This window comes from Neolamprologus multifasciatus, chromosome 1 (genome assembly GCF_963576455.1).
Source record: "Neolamprologus multifasciatus chromosome 1, fNeoMul1.2, whole genome shotgun sequence".
Classification (NCBI taxonomy): Eukaryota; Metazoa; Chordata; class Actinopteri; order Cichliformes; family Cichlidae; genus Neolamprologus; species Neolamprologus multifasciatus.
The window spans coordinates 6638895-6665068 of NC_140439.1; the positions used below are offsets into that span (position 1 = coordinate 6638895).

Here is a 26174-nt window from a genome sequence, read left to right on the forward strand (position 1 = left end):
CATCTTAAGTAACATCTAATCCTTATCCATAATATTATCCATATGTTAATATAAAGAAGTGCAATTTCACCAGTTTGTTTTCTTTCACATTATAAAGAAATGATGCTCTTCCCTAACCATCACTGGGTTATAATAATATGTAATTTTATGTATAACACTGAAAAAGGGTCTTTTCGGTTTTATTATTTGCTTTTGTGTATGACGAGCTACAAGTTTTCTCTGTCTGTCAGTAGCAAGCTCCCCCCACCCCGGGCTTTATAAAGTGGAGGTAACTTCATTAGAAGAGTGGCTGCAGAGAAACTTTCCTAAATGACCTCACTGACTCCCTGGCCAGCTGCTCTGGTTTGTACCATATCAAGGTAAAAACCCAGTGCTGCATGTTAAAATGAAAGAAAAGCAACTTCCTGAAAAACAGAGTAGTCATGTATTCTGTGCATGACTTACTCTACACTGTGACATGTTTTAGTACTCCATTATGATTATGATTACTATTACTAGGCAGTTTTCGTACCCATGAAGCTAAGCTGGTGTACTGTTATCAATCGGAGTGTCTTAAAGTCAAATTCCCGACAGTTCCGGGGACTAAATTCTACTGAAGTGTATCTGAGGAAGTGTGCCACGGTTCATCCTCCTTTCTGTCGTAATAACTGTCGTATATAAATAACGGTTATGAATTTGATAAACTAGCTTTATTCATTCACATACCAGACTGTGAATATAGCCCCTGACACCGACGGTGTTTCAGCTTGACTTTTCCATTCTGCTCCCAAACCTAACTTCAGGCTTATGTTCCAACTATCCTTTTCCCCAAGGAACGTGAACGCACCGCTACAACAGAAGGGCGAGCTGTGCGCATGCTCGCAGGTTTTACATTATTAGAAGCCTATACAGAAGCGTGTACCTATTCGTTAATGGGGAGTCGTCATCTAGTTAGGTAGATATCGAAGTGGTTTTGTGGCACGTCTGTGTCCGCGTTTGCTGGATAACGACCGGCGGCATTCATGTACTGACAGATATTTAAGTTACCGTAAAGCTGTTTGCGTGTCGCTGGAAGAAGGGACGATGTCGGCAAATAAAACAAAGAAGGTCAAAATGGCTACTAAATCTTGTCCTGAATGCGACCAACAGGTAAGAAAATACATCTTTAATTTTTAGGGGTGTGTTACTGATTGCGTTTCGTTTTATTGATACCGATCATGGCAGCCTACGGTAGTTTCCAGCTCTAGAGACGGAAACGGGGTTCAGCGCGAGCCCCGGTGATCACGATGTTTCTCAAAGGGCTCAGCTGGTAGATGCTGATTTTCTGTCGGTATCTATGTCCGTCTTCACGGTTATGGCTTTGTGACTTTGTGTGTATAAAACAGACGGACATGTGATCACATGTTTGCGTTAGTAATGTAAGGGACTGGTTCAAAAGTTCAGTAAATGAGTTGGGCTATAGTAGCGCATTTTCATTACCGTACCTCAGCTACGTGTGATCTTCACTGAGTATTTCGATTGGTTAAAGATAAAAATGAAAAAATCAGCCCTTTGGCTTTGTGAGCATCTCTTCCTGGAACTACGTTAATGGTGCTGGATCACAATGGACTCTTCAAATTAAAGCCAACAGACTGCAACAAGTCTGCATCAGTAATGGTTAGTTACAGTCGACCCTGTCCTCACACTACCACCACACACAAGCATGTGTTACTGTTTCTTTCTTTTCATTAGTTGTGCGTCTGGCTTACTCTTCTGACCCTGTGAATAAATCCGCTGAAAATAGTTCTGCTCAGCAGTGAAACTGCTGCTGGGAAGATGTAGATGTTACACTTAGGCTATAAAATATGAAGTGGGTGTAGTACAAATGCCAGCATTTTATCACTGTTTAATTAAATATTCCTAAAAGCAGTTGTAAACAACATGTGCATGGTTTTGCAAAATTTTAGCTTTATACCAAATGCTGTTGCTATTTGTAGTTTGAAAAACTGTAGATGAGTCGTTAGTTTTTCTTTCTTGTTCACTGAAAGAAATCTGTCCGTTTTGTGCTGGGAAAAAGTGCATTATAGTCAGCTTCAGTGTCTGAAACTCCTCCTCGATGGTTCATAGGAACCATACCTGTAGATACCATCCATTCACCTTTTCTGCTTCCCACAAAGACATGGCGGGTGGAATCAAAGATCTCAAATTTGGACTGATCAGACCAAAGCACAGATTTCCACTGGTCTAATGTTTATTGGCTCAAACAAATCTATTTTGCTTGTTGCTTTTCCTTAGTAGTGGTTTCTTAGCAGCTATTTGACCACAAAGGCCTGATTTGCACAGCCTCTGCTGAACAGTTTATATAGAGATGTGTCTGCTACTGGAATTCTGTGTAGCATTTATCTGGGCTCCAATCTGAGGTGCTGTTGTGATTTCTGATACTGGTGACTCAGATGAATTTATCCTCAGCAGTAGGGCTGCCACAAACGATTATTTAGCCAAACAATAACATTTTTAAGTTATCTAAGTGACTTATATATCATGTTTAACCTGAGTAGCGAAAGACGCGGTGGGTTTGAAAACGATGTGCCGGGAGTCCGGTGTTCTCACGGCTCTAGTTAGCCTAGCCCCCGGCTAACTATCGAGCTAGTGGGTAACAGACGTCTCCGAAAACGTCGGAGCGCTTTTGAAAATATGTGGTGTCTTGATAAACTGAGCAGATATTTGAGGTTTACACAGCTACATTCTCGCCTGAAAATATGTTAAACGTTTATTTTGTGACCCAGAAAGAATAATAAGAGTAATATTAAAACTAACTAGCTGCCGCCATTGTTGGAAACTGAACTGGGCTGCGCTATGAATTCTGGGACACAGCTTCTTCTTCTTCGGGGTTTAATGGCAGCTGGCATCCTTGTACATGCAGTGCTGCCATCTTCTGTTTCAGTCCGTTATTACACTCTTAAATCCTACTACTTATTCCTGCGTCTTTTGTGATCTTACAAAGCTTCAAACGACACGTCGACTATTAAATCAGTCGTCGACGATTTTGATAGTCGACTCATCGTGGCAGCCCTACTCAGCAGCAGAGGTGACTTATGTTCTTCCCTTCCTGGGGCGGTCCTCATGTGAGCCAGTTTCATCATAGCACTTGATGGTTTTTGCGACTGCACTCGTTGACACATTCAAAGTTTTATCAATTTTCCAGACTGACTGACCTTCAGTTCATAAAGTAATGATTGACTGTTTTTTCTCTTTACTTAGCTGATTGGTTTTTTGCCATTACATGAACACTGACAAGACACACCTGTAATGTGGAAATCATTCCAGGTGACTACATTGTGAAGCTCATTGAGAGAAGGCCAATAGTGTACAAAGCAATAATCAAAGCAAAGGGAGGCTATTAAAAATCTAAAATGTAAAACATGTTTTGTGTCATTTCACACACATTTGTTTACTACATAATTCCATATGTGTTCATTCATAGTTTTCATGCCTTCAGTGAGATTGTAAAATGTAAATAGTCATGAAACTGGAGAAAAACCATTAAATTAAAAGGTATGTCCAAAAACTTTGACTAGTAGAATTTGAAGGCAGATCCAAAGAGAGCCAACATCTCTACTGTTGGTGTAGAGATGTTGGCTCTCCAGTTGTGCTGAAAGAAACTACAACTTTCTCATGAAAACTCTTGCCAGACTGTACATTTAATGTGCAAATAGAGCTTCACCAGCACAGTGCATTAAGGGACTGTCGTTCATGCAAATGCGAGCTGATGATGGAATATGAAGAGATGGCCCAAACCAAAAGCAAAGTTGTCGACATTAAAAACTCATGTTGGTGAGCTGCTGTATTGTAAAAGACGCAACGGCCCATGTGACTGGGATGGAAGCAGCAAAAGGGGCTGAGCTCACAGGCTTTTGGTGTCTGCTAGAAGAAGGAAAAACATCACCTTCAACAACATTTTGGTAAATATGTTGGTGTGAGCATCATCTTACTGGGAGGTTAGAATTATAACGCATTCACATGTTGTAGTTGCATGTCATAGGGCTGTTGCTATGGTAGATAACACAAAGTTAGTCTGTCGGCCTCAATTTAACAACAGCGTTCTCTGCAGACAGTGTCAAAACATGCGAGTCTGAAACCTGCCTTCTCCTCTAACGCCATCAGATGGTTGCAAAAGGACTTTCGGTCCCATGAGATTGTATGGGAAATTACTTTTTGACTTTTCCTCTGTAAACACTGCTCAGTTCATGGACTCAGTCACAGGTTTTAGGTGATACTGAATAAAAGGTTATTTCAGAATACTGTGTTTACTGAGACTAAAAGCGAAAGCTAAGAAGTGAAATTGAAAAATCAGCTATTTGACCTGTTGCACCTTTCAATCGGGATGGGGTTGTTTGCGGCACACGACTACTTCCTTTCAAATAAACACTGAAGGCTGTTTCACCTTTTTAAATAATTTGGGTAGTCAGAGATGTAAGTCTATTAGGGGTGGGCGATATAAACGATATACGATAGAAACGATATAAATTTGGCCAACAATAGAGATTTTGACTATATCGCTCTATCGTGATAGCGCATGTTGATGATGTCATCAAGCTGCATCTGTTTTGGTCGAAAGCATCACGGCGGCTACAACCATTATCATCTGCAAATTATGGCGACAGTCAAAGCAAAGAGATGAAGCACTTTTGAAATATGGGGAAAGCCAAAAACTGCGCTTCCTCCACTTCCGTAACATTGATTCATTAATGTTGAATTCTCTGCAGCTGCTCTGTTCCCATGTTGTTGCAGTATATTAATAACTAACCTCGTATTGTGGATGAATGATCTCAGTTGTTCTCCTGACTGAAGTTTGGCCCGTGTACAGCATCCTGCTATGATTGCATTTGTCCCTGACCACCAGAATCCCTCACGTTAACTTTTATCGAGTGGAAAAAAAGTTGGCGTTCATCCTCCAGCTTCACTGTGCTAATGCTATGCTAACATAGCTGTGTCGCTAGCAATCACGTAGCACAACATTATAAACCAGGTAGTCCAACTTCAGTAACCCTGCAAACACCACTGCTGTTTAGTTTCTGTCTTCATTTATGTTGGAAGTGGTAGCAGAGCTGTACATTTTAATTAGTTTCAGAAATCTCTCAGTCAGAACATGCTATGAAATGTTTAGGTGGAAACTAGCGAGCTAACTTCCTGTTAACTTCTCACTCCGTTAAATTTAATAAATTCTGTTTTCATGGATGCCTGGATGTAAAACTTAATTGTTACACCTGGTAAAGCAGCAACGCTGATCATTTTATTAAAGATGAAATAATTTAGACAGTTTTTAACTCTCAGTGTTCGTTTGACTTTGGGACCTGAAGCTGATGGAGTTTTGGACCCAGATTATTCCGTGAAGCTCCTCAATTCAATTCAATTCAATTCAATTCAATTCAGTTCAATTCAATTCAATTTTATTTATATAGCACCAAATCACAACAAAAGTCGCCTCAAGGCGCTTCATAGATACAGAGAAAAGCCCAACAATCATATGACCCCCTATGAGCAAGCACTTTGGCGACAGTGGGAAGGAAAAACTCCCTTTTAACAGGAAGAAACCTCCGGCAGAACCAGGCTCAGGGAGGGGCGGGGCCATCTGCTGTGATTGGTTGGGGTGAGAGAAGGAAGACAGGATAAAGACATGCTGTGGAAGAGAGACAGAGATTAATAACAGATATGATTCAATGCAGAGAGGTCTGTTAACACATAGTGAGTGAGAAAGGTGACTGGAAAGGAAAAACTCAATGCATCATGGGAATCCCCCGGCAGCCTACATCTATTGCAGCATAACTAAGGGAGGACTCAGGGTCACCTGGTCCAGCCCTAACTATATGCTTTAGCAAAAAGGAAAGTTTGAAGCCTAATCTTAAAAGTAGAGATAGTGTCTGTCTCCTGAATCCAAACTGGAAGCTGGTTCCACAGAAGAGGGGCCTGAAAACTGAAGGCTCTGCCTCCCATTCTACTTTTAAATACTCTAGGAACAACAAGTAGGCCTGCAGAGCGGGAGCGAAGTGCTCTAATAGGGTAATATGGTACTACAAGGTCATTAAGATAAGATGGGGCCTGATTATTTAAGACCTTGTATGTGAGGAGCAGGATTTTGAATTCAATTCTGGATTTAACAGGAAGCCAATGAAGGGAAGCCAAAACAGGAGAAATATGCTCTCTCTTTCTAGTCCCTGTCAGTACTCTTGCTGCAGCATTTTGGATTAACTGAAGGCTTTTCAGGGAGTTTTTTGGACATCCTGATAATAATGAATTGCAGTCGTCTAGCCTGGAAGTAATAAATGCATGAACTAGTTTGTCAGCGTCACTCTGAGACAGGATATTTCTAATTTTAGAGATGTTGCGCAAATGGAAGAACGCAGTCTTACATATTTGTTTAATATGTGCGTTGAAGAACATATCAAAATGACTCCAAGGTTCCTCACAGTGTTACTGGAGGCCAAGGTAATGCCATCCAGAGTAAGAATCTGGTTAGATACCATATTTCTAAGCTTTTCAGCGCCGAGTACAATAACCTCAGTTTTATCTGAGTTAAGAAGCAGAAAGTTAGTGGCCATCCAAGTCTTTATGTCTTTAAGACATTCCTGCAGTTTAACTAATTGGTGTGTGTTATCTGGCTTCATGGACAGATAGAGCTGGGTGTCATCTGCATAGCAGTGAAAATGTATGCTATGTCTTCTAATGATGCTGCCTAGGGGAAGTGCTCCTCACTGCAGTAGCCGTAATGCTCTGATCCATCAAGCAGTGCAGCTTACCAAAGTTGTACTAAAACATTTTTTAACAGATTTCTGCCCAAATCGGTTCGAGGTCAGTAAGCACAGCCAGAATTCATACATAAGGCACTCTCTCGATTTTTGAGAAAATTAAAGGATTTTAAGTGTGCCTAATAGTGTGGAAAATACGTTATACAGAAGAAAAGAATATATCGTGATATATATCGTTACCGCACGTGCTTCAAATTATATCGCGATATGGATTTTAGAAAAATATCACCCAGCCTTAAAGTCTATTATATCAAAATTTGGTCACTGTAGTCCAAACTAAGAAAATGCAAAACAATGTTTCCACATACTCATTCAAACTGTACTTTTTCTACTCATATTAATATGGAGCATGAACATTTTTCTTGTAAAACAAAGGGGGGCCTAGCAAAAAAGTTTGGGAACCGCTGACTTAACCCCACTAACTGCATGTCTTTGGACTGTGGGGGGAAGCTGAGAGAACCCACACAAACATGGACATGCAAACGCCACACAGAAAGGCCCCGATCAGATGGAGAAGTCCTTCTCGATGTTACTGTTGCTTCTCACTGTGAAGCAATAGGAATCTGTGCGGCACCGTGCTGTTCATCTAAATGATATTTAATAAACAAAGAAACTCAGCCTGGAAATAATTCAAATTTTGACAAATTGCCTGCAGTTTTTTTTTTTCTTTAAATTGTAATTGTGAACAGTTTGTTGGTTAAAAGGCAACAATAACAATAATCCATCCATTTATATTATAGTAATATAATAATTTATTTTTATTATTGTTGTAGTAGTAGTTTGTCATTTGATTATTATTATTATTGTTATTATTATTATTATTAGTATTCATTTTAAAGACTTGTTTAAATTCCTTAAAGATCAGTGCTTCCTTTGTTCGGACACATTGGTCAGGGGGACTTCTACACTTGTTTGTAGAGCACAAACCAGTTCATGGCTAAAAATATTGATAAATCACTCTAGCTGCTGCTGTATAAAATGTTTATACTGTACTGGTTCTTACACAATAAAATATAGCCTTTATCCACTGAGCACTCAAACATACAACTTGCATCATTCACATCTATTCATGCGCCTAAGCTGTCATGCCGTAATCCTTTGAGAGAGAAGAGTCTTATCTTTTGGTAACCCTTCCAAACAAGTCATACTTGTTCAGTCTGTTTCTAACTGTACTGTCATGAACCTTTAACATGCTGAGTGAGATCTACACTGTCCAGTGAAAAACACTGACATCAGTGAAACTTAAGTGGACCCTAGTGGGCTTGCAGATATAGGAAATACAATCAAACCTTTGGCTAAAGTCTTCTGCAAGTAATGAGTCATAGTGCGCAATGGTTATGATCCATTTAGTGCTAAAAATGGCCTGATTTAGTGGATATCTTAATTCACTCCATTGAAGTTTATCATGTCATTTATTTGGAATAAATCTGCCCTGTGTTAGCGTTGATCCTTGTGTGTCAGACATGGAGAATTTTAAGAGTGTGTCAGATTGTGCTGCAGGCTTTTTGCAGCTCAAACAGGAATCCACCTTGTGGAAATGTTTTAACAGTAATATACTGTTTCTTATTTCTCACTCTTTCTAGATTCCAGTGGCGTGCAAGTCCTGCCCATGTGGTTATGTGTTTATTAGCAGGAAACTCCTTAATGCAAAGTTAAATGAGCGCTCTTCCCCAGCCATAGCAGGTAAGTTGGTGAGTGGAAGTGCCTCTGCTGTTAGAACACTTTTGTTTAATTTCCAGTGTTATTACCGCCTGTTTCCAAAAGTTTTGTGTGTAAACCAAAGATAAAAACCTACAGCCAATTTGGAACCACCAGTTATTCCAACATGCATGTTTTTGGATTGCACAAAGAAGCTAAAGAACAAGTAGTGCTGCAGGTTAAAGAAAAATGTGAAAAAATAAAGTGGCATGATTTGCATGGTGCTGGATTTTTGCTGGTCTTTGATTTAAAGACCAGTCTGACCCAAACTGCATTTGTATATTTATATATATATATATATATTTATCAGAATCAGAAAGGGTTTTATTGACAAATGTTGAGCAGGTTTACAACATTAAGAAATTGCTGCGGTACTTAGTGCAAACATACAGTCATATAACGCTTAAATAGACATAAAAATAAAAATAAGAACTAAAAGTGCTAAGTAGATAGATATATATACATGAGTGCAGGTGGTGATCAGTGCAAACATGGCATGATGCAGTGAACACAGCGTAGGGTCATGTGTTAGTGGTGGGAACAGTCATACGGTTATTGTTCATGAGTCCAACAGCAGAGGGAAGAAACTGTTCTCATGGCGAGAGGTGCTGGTGCGAATGGACCGAAGCCTCCTGCCTGAGGGGAGCAGGTCAAACAGACTGTGTCCAGGGTGAGAAGGTCAGCTGAGATCCCAGCTGCACGCCCCAGTGTCCTGGAGGTGTACAGGTCCTGCAGAGACGGGAGTCTGCAGCCAATCACCTTCTCAGCAGAGCGCACAACACGCTGCAGTCTCTGTTTGTCCCTGATAGTGGCTCCAGCGTACCACACGGTGATGGAGGAGGTGAGGATGGACTCGATGATTGCAGTGTAGAATTGCATCATCGTCCGTGTTGGCAGGTTGAATTTCTTCAGCTGCCTCAGGAAGTACATCCTCTGCTGGGCTTTCTTAATGACTGAGGTGATGGTGGGCTCCCACTTCAGGTCCTGGGTGATGGTGGTACCCAGGAAGGAAGGAGTCCACAGAGGTGATGAGGGTGTGAGTCAGGATGATGGGGGGGAGTGGGGCTGTGTGCTTCCTGACGTCCACAATAATCTCCACTGTCTTCTGGGCGTTCAGCACCAGGTTGTTGTGGCTGCACCAGGACACCAGACGTTCAACCTCCCTCCTGTAGGCAGACTCATCACCGTCCGAGATGAGTCCAATGACGGTGGAGTCATCTGCAAACTTGATTAACTTGACAGACTGGTGGGTGGAGGAGCAGCAGTTGGTGTACAGGGAGAAGAGCAGAGGAGAAAGAACACAGCCCTGAGGGGAGCCGGTGCTGATGGTCCGGGAGTCCGAGACGTTCTTTCCCAGCCTCACGTGCTGCTTCCTGTCCGTGAGGAAGTCAGTGATCCACCAGCAGATGGGATCAGGCACATTGATCTGGGAAAGCTTGCCTTGGAGATGGTCTGGAAGGATGGTGTTGAAGGCAGAGCTGGAGTCCACAAACAGGATCCTGGCGTAGGTTCCTGGGGAGTCCAGATGCTGCAGGATGAAGTGTAGAGCCATGTTGATAGCATCGTCTACAGACCTGTTGGCTCTGTATGCAAACTGCAGGGGGTCCAGGAGGGGGGCCGTGAGGGTCTTGAGGTAGGAGAACCAGGCGCTCAAATGACTTCATGACCACAGATGTCAGAGCCACAGGTCTGTAGTCATTTAGTCCAGTGATCCTAGGTTTCTTGGGGACAGGGATTATGGTGGAGGACTTGAAGCAGGCAGGCACATGACATGCAGTATCTGCTCCGCGAGGGCACACTGAGCTGCCTGCACATCCACATCTGACGGGATGTAAACAGCGGCCATGATGAATGAAGCAAACTCCAGCGGAGAATAAAACGGTTTGCAGTGAATAAAAAGGTATTCCAGAGAGGAAGAGCAGTGCTGAGCAACTGTTACATCTGTGCACCAGCCACTACTAATGTAGAAGCAGACACCTCCACCTGTGGTCTTACCAGAGAGAGAGGCCTGCCGGTCCACACAGCAGATGAAAACCCTCCAGCTTGAGCAGTCCGGGATGTCCTCACAGAGCCACGACTCCGTAAAACATAAGACACAGGAGGAGGCAAAGTCTCTGTTCATGCTTCTCATCAGGGCCAGCTCGTCCATCGTATTCCTGAGTGAGCGTACGTTGGAAAGGAAGATCCCAGGAAGAGCAGTTCGCAGTCCGCGTCTCCTCAGACGCACGAGTGCGTCGGCTCGCTTTCCTCTCCTTCGGCATCTCTCTTTCCTGATCAGAGTCTGCAGTAAATCTGCCGCAGATGCGACAAATATTGGAAGTAAATCCACAGGTGTTGTAGTCCTGTAGTTAAGAAGCTCTTCTCTGGTGTAAGAATATCCAGAGGAGTGGCCAGACACACAAGTTATGCACAAAAACAAAACAGAAGTAACGCACTGAAGCACCAGGGCATCCATACGCAGCGCCATCTTGGATAAAGGAAGATATATATATATATATATATATATATATGCTCTTAACTCAAAAAGATCAATTGGAGAATAACTTCAGTAATTACTTCCTCTAAATCATCAACCCCATTTTTACAAGAAGTCCTACCAATTACTGGTTCAGATATGATCAACTATCTCTAATAATCAGCTATGTACCACAGGCCTTCAAGGTGGCTGCAGTTAAACCTTTACTCAAAAAGCATCTCTAGACCCAGCAGTCTTAGCTAATTATAGGCCAATCTCCAACCTTCCTTTATATCAAAAATCCTTGAAAGAGTAGTTGTCAAACAGCTAACAGATCATCTGCAGAGGAATGGTTTATTTGAAGAGTTTCAGTCAGGTTTCAGAGCTCATCACAGCACAGAAACAGCTTTAGTGAAGGTTACAAATGATCTTCTTATGGCCTCTGACAGTGGACTCATCTCTGTGCTTGTCCTGCTACACCTTAGTGCAGCATTCGATACTGTTGACCATAATATCCTATTAGAGCGATTAGAACATGCTGTAGGTATTACAGGTACTGTGCTGCAGTGGTTTGTATCATATCTATCTAATAGACTCCAGTTTGTGCATGTAAATGGAGAGTCCTCTTCACACACTGAGGTTAATTATGGAGTTCCACAGGGTTCAGTGCTAGGACCAATTCTGTTTACATTATACATGCTTCCCCTAGGCAGCATCATTAGAAGACATAGCAGACATTTTTAACTTTCTGTCTACTATCTGATTGGCCTCCTGGTTTGTGGGAAAGACCTTGGAAGCCCAGAAATACAAAATATTTAGCCCCTTGTACTGCCCACACAGAAACCGTGTGATTGTGAAAACATGAATGAAATGTTAAAAATTGGAGACCTTGCTCAAAAAACTAAAGAGAGGAAACAACAAAAAAACAAAGCTGGTTTTGGTAACAAGTCTGAACAACACCCCACTGAGCAGATGGCTAAACAGCATGTGGTGTTTGTAATCCTTGCTTTAGACAAGCTGGACTTTAGGCGGAGGAGGACTGAGCGCATCCGCAGAGAGAGAATCGAGTGCCCTCTAACCAATGACATGGAGAACAGGAGGAGACCCCGGGCTAACAGCCAATCAGATCCCATACGAAGAGGACGAGGCAGACCAAAGACAGTGGGGCTGAAGAAACAGGAAGAGGAGAAAGGTAAAATAAGTCATGTTCACAGATACGTTTTGTGGCACTGATGCTTTTTTTGTTTGCTCGTTTTAGGAACCTTTTTTAGTTTGGCTTTGTCGTGTTGTCACAGTGCAAATAGACAGGAGGACAAAAGAAATGAGCAGGAACTCACTAAATAAAGTGGCTATACAAACTATGGAATAATATCAAATTACAAATGCATCCAATGAAAATGGGGGAAACGGCGATGGAAAAGTCAGGTTAGATCTAGACTACCTGGCGCTTTGATATTGCCTTCTAGAGCTCAGTCTGCCCGTGACAGGAAAACCAGCATCGCCACAAACTTATACACACATTAAAAACCCTCATCTTTTTATAATTGGCTTGAGAAATGGTGCAACACTTTCCTGAAATAAACATACATGGAAATACATGCTTACGATGGTATTTACAACTGAACATTTGGTGTGAGCACCTTTATTCCTCAGCACATCCTGAACACTCTGAGGCAGTTTCTGTCATTTCTTTAAGTAATCTTCAGGAAGTGGAAGCTCTCCAGGCTTCCTATAAGTAAAGATACAATTTCAAACTGGTTCTTTGTTACGTTGTCTGGTACACAGCACTGCACACCACTTATTATATTCAAATGATTTATGTCCATGTTAAGCAGCAGACAAAGAAATATCGTGATCAGAAAGTGAAATAAGGAGGGGTGGATCAAGACTCGTTACTGTGGATTAGTATGGACTTGTTTGCACATCTTGCACTGATTCTGGGTCGACTATGCAAATCTGCAAAAGCACAATGAAATAAATTGCCGTTGTGTTGTGGAAAATTCAACAATAACCTGCAACACACCCAGTGAGCTTGAAGTGTGTTTAATGAACACATTGCACTGTGGAGAGAGCATCCCAGTGAAGCCCCATCTCTGAGTTGTGGCCGTACATCTTACATACAGACACAGACAAACATCACATTATTTATTTCTAACAAATGTTTGGAGTCATGTCTGATTGTCGTTCCACTTCTCACGTGTTCACCACTTTGTGTTGGTCTTTCACCTGGAAGTCCAATAACATTGATTCATGTTTGTGGCTGTAATGAATACTTTTGCAGGCCACTGTAGATCCTGCCACTCTATGCAGTGTACTGCACTCTTCACTGTTGTGGCCCATCAGCCCATTTCAAAGGGGTAAAACATCTTTACTGACCCCACATCAGTGATTGGGGAAACTAAAACAACCACATTAACTCTGGAAGAACAACCTCGTTCTTTAGGTGCTTCCAGCATGTTTGAGGCCAAAATCCCTCAATGAAATGTGATGAACCCAAATCCCATCTTTACTGTGTCACACAATGTTTGAAGTTCTGTACACACGTCAAAAGAAACCACAACTGCTGTTATTTCTATGTTTCCTCAGACAATGAGGACTTAATGCACTTACGCATCAGGAACTGACATGCTGGAAAATCAGCCTGCCTACCCTACAAACCTGCTGTAAAACCTGCATGCTATAAATACTCCAGTCACTCATGCTCAGGACTCTAACAGCGTTTGTGATGTTCAGAGAGTCATGTAAATGCATATCATTTATAAAATGATTAGAAACGTCACACCGACGACCTCCTTAACCCAGAAACACAGAATGTTTTCAGGTAAAACTGCCTGACTTTAATCAGCTGTCCTCTGCATCCACTCGCTGATCCCTGCTCTCTTCTCTCCACTTCTCACAGCTGCTGTCTCTCCTGCATCTGCAGCAGTTCATGGTTGTGGCGTGTCAGAGGCCAGTGAGCTGTTCTTCTTCAGCTTTGCCTTTTGTCGTTCACTCTTTCACTCTGTCTTTGCCATTTCAACTCCCAGTATGGCAAATGTGAAACTCGGTCTTCACACACAGTGATGTCGCTGGTGAGCCTCTCAGCTCGTGATGAGGAGCGCATGCTTGCATGATGGCATCCGTACGTACTGCCACATGCTGCTGAACCCTTCAGGGTTTAGGGCAGTCTGTCTGTTCAGCTTGTTGACTCTTGAAGTCGACGCCGTTGCTCTCGAACTGCATTTTGTCTTCAGGGAGAGATTGATTGTCCTCGAAGCTCGTTCTTGTTCTTCAGTGTGAGATCTACATGAAGGTGAAGCTGTGAAATATTCCAACACACGGCTGGTGTTGTTCCAGTTATGTTCATCTATCATTTTGCTCCGGCCGCTGTGCTTGTGGAGGACGTTGATCCAGCTCCACCTGTACAAACACACTACGACATTAATATCACTGTCATCACTGCTCAATAACACTTTCCCTCCATCACTCTCTGTTACACACTTCACTGCATTCCTCAGTGTCGACACACTTCATGCTGCATGTATTCTTTCCCATATTTCTGAAAGAAAATAAATCATACAATCAAAACCTGGATTTGCCTGGACCACCCGAGGGGATGCCTCCTACGGCCTCACTGGTCGCACTGCTGGGCTCAGCGTTGTGGACAAGCGTGTTCACCGTCCAGCCTTTTCTTCAATTCAATTCAATTTTATTTATAAAGCGCCAAATCACAACAAAAGTCGCCTCAAGGCGCTTCATAGATACAGAGAAAAACCCAACAATCATATGACCCCCTATGAGCAGCACTTTGGCGACAGTGGGAAGGAAAAACTCCCTTTTAACAGCATCTTTCTGGTCCAACAGTGTTAACCACCATAAGCTAAGGACAGAGTCCTTCCCACAACAGTCCTGAGGTCAGGCGTCGTATTCCTGAGGTTTCCCTCCCAGTGGTCCATCCAAAACAAAAAATAAACTACAAATAAAAAACTCTTATCCCTGTCAGCATCTCTTTCTATCACACAACCATCTTCACACACTTGGAGTTTTCAACCAGACCAGGTGGAGGAACGCCGACCACGGCTCCAGTGGCCGTGTTGCTGAGCTCAGCTTCCTGTGTAGGAACAAGCGCCTCCTCTGACCTCATGTTCTGCTCGGCCGTCACCTAAAGATTTACATCCCTGATAGGAGTCTCACTCTCTGTTTAACGTCTCCCATTACAACAACCTCACTGTGTTAATGTTCCACATGCATGTAAACTGGTGACAGGAGAGCTCTTACTGTGGTAAAGTCATATTACTATAACTAATGTGATTAATGAAAAACTTTATTATCTTTAGAGCAAAATGCTTTTGAATCTGTATGTGGAGCTTTTATTATGTGCACATGTATTTATTTACTAACAATTTCTGAAGTAATAGGTGTTTACTGAATATGGCCTTACAGTACAGATACTGTTATGGTACTGTGAGTCTGAGACTGCAGATACCTGAAACTACAGCCAGTGTTGTTAAAGTGGAAAAAAATATTGATATATAACCTTTTAGAGCACTTTTTGGGGCGGGACCATTTTTGGTCCCGAGGACCACGAAAGGATGGATTTTTTAAAATGTGCTCCTGCACAAAAAATAATAATGGATTAAAATGAATGTTGGTGCCAATCTTTGGACCATCTAAAGGCCTAATTATAATAACAATCAAATATTACTTTAAATGTATTTTATGGAAAATATTTTTTTTTTCTGTTAAAAAACAGGGCGCTCATGTACCCAAACTGGGATTTAAAGGGTTAAAACAATGAAAATATAATTAAAACTTGATGTGGATATTTTAAGCAGAAGTAGTTTTAAAAGACTGACTCATTTAAAGTGGAAAAAAATATTGATATATAACATTTTTAGAGCACTTTTTGGGGCGGGACCATTTTTGGTCACGAGGACCACGAAAGGGTAGGACTTTTAAGTTTTACAGAGAGTTAAGTACTTATTGCCGTGTGTGTGTGTGTGTGTGTGTGTGTGTGTGTGTGTGTGTGTGTGTGTGTGTGTGTGTGTGTGTGTGTGTGTGTGTGTGTGTGTGTGTGTGTGTGTTCACAGAGAAACAGGAGAAGGAGGTGGATATATACGCGAGTCTCTCTGATGAGAAGGCCTTTGTGTTTTCTGTGGCATTGGCTGAGATCAACCGCAAGATCCTGGCGCAGAGACTGATCCTGTGAATCAAACCCAGAATAACTCAGAAGACGACCAAAGACACGAGACCTCTCTGGAGCTGGCTGTATTTCACTTGGATTACGAGACACGATTCATGAAACGAGTCTTATCTCGTCGTGGCGAGAAGGATTAGTGTTGGAATATCAGTTATCAACCATGGATCAGAAGACTTTTCCATGAAATCACAGAGAGGACGAGCTTATATGTTATCGTATTCAAAGTAAACGGACTGTTATGATCTTTACTGGAATGACCATGAAAGACATTTGCATACGAGATTTAAAACTGTCAGTAATTAGTGCTTTGCACAGTGCTCACCATATTTTATATAATGTTAGGAACCTTCTGCAGCCGTGCTTCACATGAGTTTCACAATGCCTACGATGTGGATGGACTAAAAACTGCAGCTCAGTGTTCAGCTCTGCTGGAGGAGGGTGGATGTTTCTGAGGCGGAGCACTAATGTTGCTTTTTAAATTTGTCCAACTTTGACCTTCTGTTGTTTCTGATTGCTATTGGTGCAATGGCTTTGTCCACAGTGAAGCATGAATCTGATTACTTTATAAAAATGTATTAAAGACAGTCAACACAAACATTTGACGTGTAGTCGGGACTCAAATGTTTATCTTTTCTAACTTTTGGTTATAACTGCTGATCCCATTTCATATGCAGCGCAGTTGCTTATATCTGTATTTGGTAGAACAGCAAAGATGGTTGTAGAAGGAGAACTTCCAAAATGTTCTTTAAACCTTATTTTGGCTCTAGGTCAAGTGACTTTAGATAATACCTAAACCTAAGTGGCCTAATAAGTGTCCAAAGGCATTTCTTAACATGGATTACAAACAGTTGCTGTATACATGAGTTACTTTGAGGAAATACTGAAGCAAAGCAGTTCAATTGAACTGAATTGGCTGAGGGAGAGCTCTTAAGGTCCAAATGTTTCATTTTAGGAGTGTTGTGTGTACAGTAGGAGAGTAGAAATGAAACTGTCAGCTTTTATTCAAGGATTAAATAAGAAAATAGAAACAAGATTTTGTAACAAATTGAGGAGATTGATTCAAACACCAAAATCAAGTGGACAGCACCGTGCAGAGCTATGAATCACAACAGCGTCCGTAGGGTTTGTTCAGCCAGTCAGAGTTCATCAGGTGACCATAACCCAGTTAACGATGCTTTTATTAACCTCTGGCTCTCTTCCACAGCTGTCTTTATCCTGTCCTCCTTTTCTCACCCTGACCCAGGGGTCTGCAACCTTTAACACCCAAAGAGCCACTTGGACCCGGTTTCCACGCAAAAGAAAACTCTGGGAGCCGCAAATACTTTTTGAAATCTAACATGAATTCAATTCAATTCAATTTTATTTATATAGCGCCAAATCACAACAAATGTCGCCTCAAGGCGCTTCATAGATACAGAGAAAAGCCCAACAATCATATGACCCCCTATGAGCAAGCACTTTGGCGACAGTGGGAAGGAAAAACTCCCTTTTAACAGGAAGAAACCTCCGGCAGAACCAGGCTCAGGGAGGGGCGGGGCCATCTGCTGTGATTGGTTGGTGAGAGAAGGAAGACAGGATAAAGACATGCTGTGGAAGAGAGACAGAGATTAATAACAGATACGATTCAATACAGAGAGGTCTGTTAACACATAGTGAGTGAGAAAGGTGACTGGAAAGGAAAAACTCAATGCATCATGGGAATCCCCCGGCAGCCTACATCTATTGCAGCATAACTAAGGGAGGATTCAGGGTCACCTGGTCCAGCCCTAACTATATGCTTTAGCAAAAAGGAAAGTTTGAAGCCTAATCTTAAAAGTAGAGATAGTGTCTGTCTCCCGAATCCAAACTGGAAGCTGGTTCCACAGAAGAGGGGCCTGAAAACTGAAGGCTCTCCCTCCCATTCTACTTTTAAATACTCTAGGAACAACAAGTAGGCCTGCAGAGCGGGAGCGAAGTGCTCTAATAGGGTGATATGGTACTACAAGGTCATTAAGATAAGATGGGGCCTGATTATTTAAGACCTTGTATGTGAGGAGCAGGATTTTGAATTTAATTCTGGATTTAACAGGAAGCCAATGAAGGGAAGCCAAAACAGGAGAAATATGCTCTCTCTTTCTAGTCCCTGTCAGTACTCTTGCTGCAGCATTTTGGATTAACTGAAGGCTTTTCAGTGAGTTTTTTGGACATCCTGATAATAATGAATTGCAGTAGTCCAGCCTGGAAGTAATAAATGCATGAACTAGTTTTTCAGCGTCACTCTGAGACAGGATATTTCTAATTTTAGAGATGTTGCGCAAATGGAAGAACGCAGTCTTACATATTTGTTTAATATGTGCGTTGAAGGACATATCCTGGTCAAAAATGACTCCAAGGTTCCTCACAGTGTTACTGGAGGCCAAGGTAATGCCATCCAGAGTAAGAATCTGGTTAGATACCATATTTCTAAGCTTTTCAGCGCCGAGTACAATGACCTCAGTTTTATCTGAGTTAAGAAGCAGAAAGTTAGTGGCCATCCAAGTCTTTATGTCTTTAAGACATTCCTGCAGTTTAACTAATTGGTGTGTGTTATCTGGCTTCATGGACAGATAGAGCTGGGTGTCATCTGCATAGCAGTGAAAATGTATGCTATGTCTTCTAATGATGCTGCCTAGGGGAAGCATGTATAATGTGTCTGTGTCTGCTTCCAAAAAGACAAAAAACAAACTAAAAACCAGCAACAAACAACTTAAACATTTACAAAGAAAGAACAATACAGTATCCACATCTGAACCAAAGAGTAAAACAGTGAAATGTGGATTATTAAATATTAGGTCTCTCTCCTCCAAGTCTCTGTTAGTACATGACTTAATAATTGATCAACAAATTGATTTACTCTGCCTTACAGAAACCTGGTTGCAGCAGGATGATTATGTTAGTTTAAATGAATCAACACCCCCGAGTCATTCTAACTACCAGAAATCTCGAAGCACAGGTCGAGGGGGCGGTGTGGCAGCAATTTTTAACACCAGTCTATTAATTAATGAAAGACCAAGACAGACTTTTAATTCATTTGAAAGCCTGATGCTTAACATTGTCCACCCTAGCTGTGAAACTCAGAAACCAGTCTTACTTGTTATCATCTATCGTCCACCTGGGCCTTACACAGAGTTTCTGTCTGATTTCTCAGACTTTATATCTAATTTAGTTCACACACTGAGGTTAATTATGGAGTTCCACAGGGTTCAGTGCTAGGACCAATTCTGTTTACATTATACATGCTTCCCCTAGGCAGCATCATTAGAAGACATAGCATACATTTTCACTGCTATGCAGATGACACCCAGCTCTATCTGTCCATGAAGCCAGATAACACACACCAATTAGTTAAACTGCAGGAATGTCTTAAAGACATAAAGACTTGGATGGCCACTAACTTTCTGCTTCTTAACTCGGATAAAACTGAGGTCATTGTACTCGGCGCTGAAAAGCTTAGAAATATGGTATCTAACCAGATTCTTACTCTGGATGGCATTACCTTGGCCTCCAGTAACACTGTGAGGAACCTTGGAGTCATTTTTGACCAGGATATGTCCTTCAACGCACATATTAAACAAATATGTAAGACTGCGTTCTTCCATTTGCGCAACATCTCTAAAATTAGAAATATCCTGTCTCAGAGTGACGCTGAAAAACTAGTTCATGCATTTATTACTTCCAGGCTGGACTACTGCAATTCATTATTATCAGGATGTCCAAAAAACTCACTGAAAAGCCTTCAGTTAATCCAAAATGCTGCAGCAAGAGTACTGACAGGGACTAGAAAGAGAGAGCATATTTCTCCTGTTTTGGCTTCCCTTCATTGGCTTCCTGTTAAATCCAGAATTGAATTCAAAATCCTGCTCCTCACATACAAGGTCTTAAATAATCAGGCCCCATCTTATCTTAATGACCTTGTAGTACCATATCACCCTATTAGAGCACTTCGCTCTCGCTCTGCAGGCCTACTTGTTGTTCCTAGAGTATTTAAAAGTAGAATGGGAGGGAGAGCCTTCAGTTTTCAGGCCCCTCTTCTGTGGAACCAGCTTCCAGTTTGGATTCGGGAGACAGACACTATCTCTACTTTTAAGATTAGGCTTAAAACTTTCCTTTTTGCTAAAGCATATAGTTAGGGCTGGACCAGGTGACCCTGAATCCTCCCTTAGTTATGCTGCAATAGATGTAGGCTGCCGGGGGATTCCCATGATGCATTGAGTTTTTCCTTTCCAGTCACCTTTCTCACTCACTATGTGTTAACAGACCTCTCTGTATTGAATCGTATCTGTTATTAATCTCTGTCTCTCTTCCACAGCATGTCTTTTATCCTGTCTTCCTTCTCTCACCCCAACCGGTCGCAGCAGATGGCCGCCCCTCCCTGAGCCTGGTTCTACCGGAGGTTTCTTCCTGTTAAAAGGGAGTTTTTCCTTCCCACTGTCGCCAAAGTGCTTGCTCATAGGGGGTCATATGATTGTTGGGCTTTTCTCTGTATCTATGAAGCGCCTTGAGGCGACATTTGTTGTGATTTGGCGCTATATAAATAAAATTGAATTGAATTGAATTGAATTGAATTGAATTGAATTGAATTAATTTAGTTCTGAGCTCAGATAAAATAATTATTGTGGGTGATTTTAACATCCATGTTGATGCTAAAAATGACAGCCTCAACATGGCATTTAATCTGTTGTTAGACTCAATTGGTTTCTCTCAAAATGTAAAAGAACCCACCCACCACTTTAATCACACTCTAGATCTTGTTTTAACATATGGCATAGAAACTGAACATTTAACAGTGTTTCCTGAAAACCCTCTCCTGTCTGATCATTTCTTGATAACATTTACATTTACAATAATTGATTACGCAGCAGTGGAGAGTGGACTTTATCAAAGTAGATGTCTTTCTGAAAGCGCTGTAACTAAGTTTAAGAATATAATCCAGCCACTGTTATCATCGTCAATGCCCTGTACCAACACAGAGCAGAGCAGCTATCTGAACGCTACCCCAACAGAGGTCGATTATCTTGTTAATAATTTCACCTCCTCACTACGTACGACTCTGGATACTGTAGCTCCAGTGAAAACTAAGGTCTCTAATCAGAAGTACCTGACCCCGTGGTATAATTCTCAAACACGTAGCCTAAAGCAGATGACTCGTAATCTGGAGAGGAAATGGCGTGTCACAAATTTAGAGGATCATCATTTAGCCTGGAGAAATAGTTTGTTGCTTTATAAGAAAGCCCTCCGCAAAGCCAGAACAGCTTACTACTCATCACTGATTGAAGAAAATAAGAACAACCCCAGGTTTCTCTTCAGCACTGTAGCCAGGCTGACAAAAAGTCAGAGCTCTGTTGAGCCAACCATCCCTTTAACGTTAACTAGTGATGACTTCATGAACTTCTTCACAAATAAAATTTTTATCATTAGAGAAAAAATTACCAATAATCATCCCACAGATGTAATATTATCTACAGCTACTCTTAGTTCCATTGATGTTAAGTTAGACTCTTTTTCTCCAATCGATCTTTCTGAGTTAACTTCAATAATTACTTCCTCCAAACCATCAACGTGTCTTTTAGACCCCATTCCTACAAAACTGCTCAAAGAAGTCCTGCCATTGATTAATTCTTCGATCTTATATATGATCAACCTATCTCTAATAATCGGCTATGTACCACAGGCCTTCAAGGTGGCTGCAGTTAAACCTTTACTCAAAAAGCCATCTCTAGACCCAGCAGTCTTAGCTAATTATAGGCCAATCTCCAACCTTCCTTTCATATCAAAAATCCTTGAAAGAGTAGCTGTCAAACAGCTAACAGATCATCTGCAGAGGAATGGTTTATTTGAAGAGTTTCAGTCAGGTTTCAGAGTTCATCACAGCACAGAAACAGCTTTAGTGAAGGTTACAAATGATCTTCTTATGGCCTCTGACAGTGGACTCATCTCTGTGCTTGTCCTTCTTGACCTTAGTGCAGCATTCGATACTGTTGACCATAATATTCTATTAGAGCGATTAGAACATGCTGTAGGTATTACAGGTATTGCACTGCAGTGGTTTGTATCATATCTATCTAATAGACTCCAATTTGTGCATGTAAATGGAGAGTCGTCTTCACACACTGAGGTTAATTATGGAGTTCCACAGGGTTCAGTGCTAGGACCAATTCTGTTTACATTATACATGCTTCCCCTAGGCAGCATCATTAGAAGACATAGCATACATTTTCACTGCTATGCAGATGACACCCAGCTCTATCTGTCCATGAAGCCAGATAACACACACCAATTAGTTAAACTGCAGGAATGTCTTAAAGACATAAAGACTTGGATGGCCACTAACTTTCTGCTTCTTAACTCAGATAAAACTGAGGTCATTGTACTCGGCGCTGAAAAGCTTAGAAATATGGTATCTAACCAGATTCTTACTCTGGATGGCATTACCTTGGCCTCCAGTAACACTGTGAGGAACCTTGGAGTCATTTTTGACCAGGATATGTCCTTCAACGCACATATTAAACAAATATGTAAGACTGCGTTCTTCCATTTGCGCAACATCTCTAAAATTAGAAATATCCTGTCTCAGAGTGACGCTGAAAAACTAGTTCATGCATTTATTACTTCCAGGCTAGACTACTGCAATTCATTATTATCAGGATGTCCAAAAAACTCCCTGAAAAGCCTTCAGTTAATCCAAAATGCTGCAGCAAGAGTACTGACAGGGACTAGAAAGAGAGAGCATATTTCTCCTGTTTTGGCTTCCCTTCATTGGCTTCCTGTTAAATCCAGAATTGAATTCAAAATCCTGCTCCTCACATACAAGGTCTTAAATAATCAGGCCCCATCTTATCTTAATGACCTTGTAGTACCATATCACCCTATTAGAGCACTTCGCTCTCGCTCTGCAGGCCTACTTGTTGTTCCTAGAGTATTTAAAAGTAGAATGGGAGGGAGAGCCTTCAGTTTTCAGGCCCCTCTTCTGTGGAACCAGCTTCCAGTTTGGATTCAGGAGACAGACACTATCTCTACTTTTAAGATTAGGCTTAAAACCTTCCTTTTTGCTAAAGCATATAGTTAGGGCTGGACCAGGTGACCCTGAAACCTCCCTTAGTTATGCTGCAATAGATGTAGGCTGCCGGGGGATTCCCATGATGCATTGAGTTTTTCCTTTCCAGTCACCTTTCTCACTCACTATGTGTTAACAGACCTCTCTGTATTGAATCGTATCTGTTATTAATCTCTGTCTCTCTTCCACAGCATGTCTTTATCCTGTCTTCCTTCTCTCACCCCAACCGGTCGCAGCAGATGGCCGCCCCTCCCTGAGCCTGGTTCTGCCGGAGGTTTCTTCCTGTTAAAAGGGAGTTTTTTCCTTCCCACTGTCGCCAAAGTGCTTGCTCATAGGGGGTCATATGATTGTTGGGCTTTTCTCTGTATCTATGAAGCGCCTTGAGGCGACATTTGTTGTGATTTGGCGCTATATAAATAAAATTGAATTGAAATTGAATTGAATAATGTAAACAGAATTGGTCCTAGCACTGAACCCTGTGGAACTCCATAATTAACCTCAGTGTGTGAAGAGGACTCTCCATTTACATGCACAAACTGGAGTCTATTAGATAGATATGATACAAACCACTGCAGTGCAATACCTGTAATACCTACAGCATGTTCTAATCGCTCTAATAGAATATTATGGTCGACAGTATCGAACGCTGCACTAAGGTCAAGAAGGACAAGCACAGAGATGAGTCCACTGTCAGAGGCCATAAGAAGATCATTTGTAACCTTCACTAAAGCTGTTTCTGTGCTGTGATGAACTCTGAAACCTGACTGAAACTCTTCAAATAAACCATTCCTCTGCAGATGATCTGTTAGCTGTTTGACAACATGAAGATAACACTGTTATTGTTTTTACCTTTATGCTTTGTGTGAACAACTAAAGTAAGTAAAGTTTATTTATTAAGCGCTTTTCACAGACAGGCAGTCACAAAGCGCTGTACACAAATATTAAAATAAACAATACAATCAATTATACACAATGTAAAAGATCAAATGTAAATAATGTAAAGAATATAAAATACGTAGATCAACAAAAGGCTTGTTTGAACAGAAAAGTTTTTAACTGCTTTTTAAAAGAATCCACAGAACAACTAAAATGTGCTGTTTATGAACTCCATGAAGTTACAGAGAAAATTACATTTTATTCATGTAATTTACACATTTTGAACTCTTAAAGAAATATATCAAAAGGAAAGCTGAACTAAAATGATCCAGCAAACAAAAACTGTTGTGAGCCACCCTGATATCTCCTTTGTGCTTTTGGAGCCTTGACCTGACTTTTAACAAGTAACTGGAAAAAAGCACTATGCTGCTAAAAAATAGATATTTGCAAAATTCTGCCTAAATATGTGTTTTACCTGGTTAATGTGTGTGGGGGGGCGTGGTCTGCAGCGCCGCTGCAGGGGAGGAGGACGCACCTGAGCGGAACCTGCAATCACACCTCGCCACCTTAACGTCTGTGCTATCTATGCTGTTGTGTTGTCGGGCTGTGAGCTGCAAAGCTACAGCAGCTGTGTGCGAACAGCAACCGTGTGTGAAAAGTGGTCAATAAAGAGATGCTGAAAAGCGTGTTCATGCAAACATCGTCGGATCTGCCGTGATATGTTTACAATGAGACTTATGGTCCTGAACCTCTGCACACAGCGTCTGCAGATCAGGCTGTACGAAGTTACTTCCATCTTTACAGGACTGTGAGCTGTCGTCTGTGAGGCGTGAGCGTGTTTGTTTTAACATAGTTCACGGTGGAGCTGCTGACATAATGTGGATCTGAAGATCCATAACTGGCCTACCTGGGGTTGAAAGTCTCGATAAATGCACGGCGTTTCGTACACCGGCTTCCGTGAGTGTGATGCTGATTTTGAGCGGTGAAAAAAATAATAGAATATAATTTTATTTTTACATTTCAAAGTCACAATAATCTTCCAATGTAGAACTACAAGTTAAAAAAAAGAACTAAACACAAATAAAATACACTTCAGATAAATAATTTTCCCAAACCACCCGGAGCCGCAGTATAAGGACGCAGGTTGCCGACCCCTGCTCTAACGACCAGTCAGGGCAGGGTTAGTTAGGGCAGCAGATGGCCCCGCCCCTCCCTGAGCCTGGTTCTGCTGGAGGTTTCTTCCTGTTAAAAGGGAGTTTTTCCTTCCCACTGTCAAAGTGCTCATAGGGGGTCATATGATTGTTGGGTTTTTCTCTGTATGTGTTATTGTAGCGTCTACCTTACAATATAAAGCGCCTTAAGGCGACTGTTGTTGTGATTTGGCGCTGTGTAAATAAAACTGAATTTTCACGAAAACAGAGGACTGAGATTAACAAACAGCAGAAAAACAAATGAAAACCAGCATTTAGGGAACTTCCTGACTTCAAGCATTTTCATACAATGCCAAGGATTTGTATCCAGTTACATTTAAAACAACATCGTTACTTTTGTTTCATTATGTCCCTTAAAAGATGGAGAAACAACACACTTCAAAGCTCTGACAATAACATGTTTGCATGTTATGACTGAGTATTGTAGGATTAGAGTGCCTATACGTAATCTTTGCTTTTTCACTTATCGTAAGCAGGTAGTACCAGTGTTATGTGCTGGAGTAAACTATCATGCAGTGACTGCAGAAAACCTGTGAAATCAACAAGATGTCATGATGGCTTCTTCCAACTATGTCCTTGTTCTACTGCATTTCAACTTCCATTGACACTGGTTGTGTGTCATCCTGGTCCACAGATGGAACAAAGTCTCAGGTCAGTAAGTATTTGGCCAGTTTTGTCATTTTGCCTGTGCACAGCATCACAGAAGGTTTGGAAACAAACATTCAGGATATGAATGACGTGCAGACAAAATAATGTTTGTGTGTTTCTACACACATTACTAAGAAAACAATCATCTGAAATAATCCCATATAGATACAAGTGTATATTCAAATAATGCAGCAATAATAAAATGCTGGACTTGGAACTTTGAAGAGACGCTGCTGACTCATCCAAAAGAAAACATGAATGTGTACGAGTA

General features: G+C 41.4%; 1 protein-coding gene and 1 pseudogene across 1 annotated transcript; both read left to right on the forward strand.

Moving 5' to 3' along the window:
* Positions 1–24: 24 nt before the first annotated feature.
* Positions 25–16691, forward strand: c1h16orf87 (chromosome 1 C16orf87 homolog). The gene is made up of 4 exons (XM_085165678.1): positions 25–1128; positions 8348–8447; positions 11930–12109; positions 15987–16691. The coding sequence occupies exons 1-4, from the start codon at positions 1063–1065 to the stop codon at positions 16103–16105; spliced, it is 465 nt and encodes a 154-aa protein (XP_085021804.1). The 5' UTR covers positions 25–1062; the 3' UTR covers positions 16106–16691.
* On the forward strand, positions 9080–11923 carry LOC146525231 (uncharacterized; annotated as a pseudogene).
* Positions 16692–26174: the final 9483 nt, after the last annotated feature.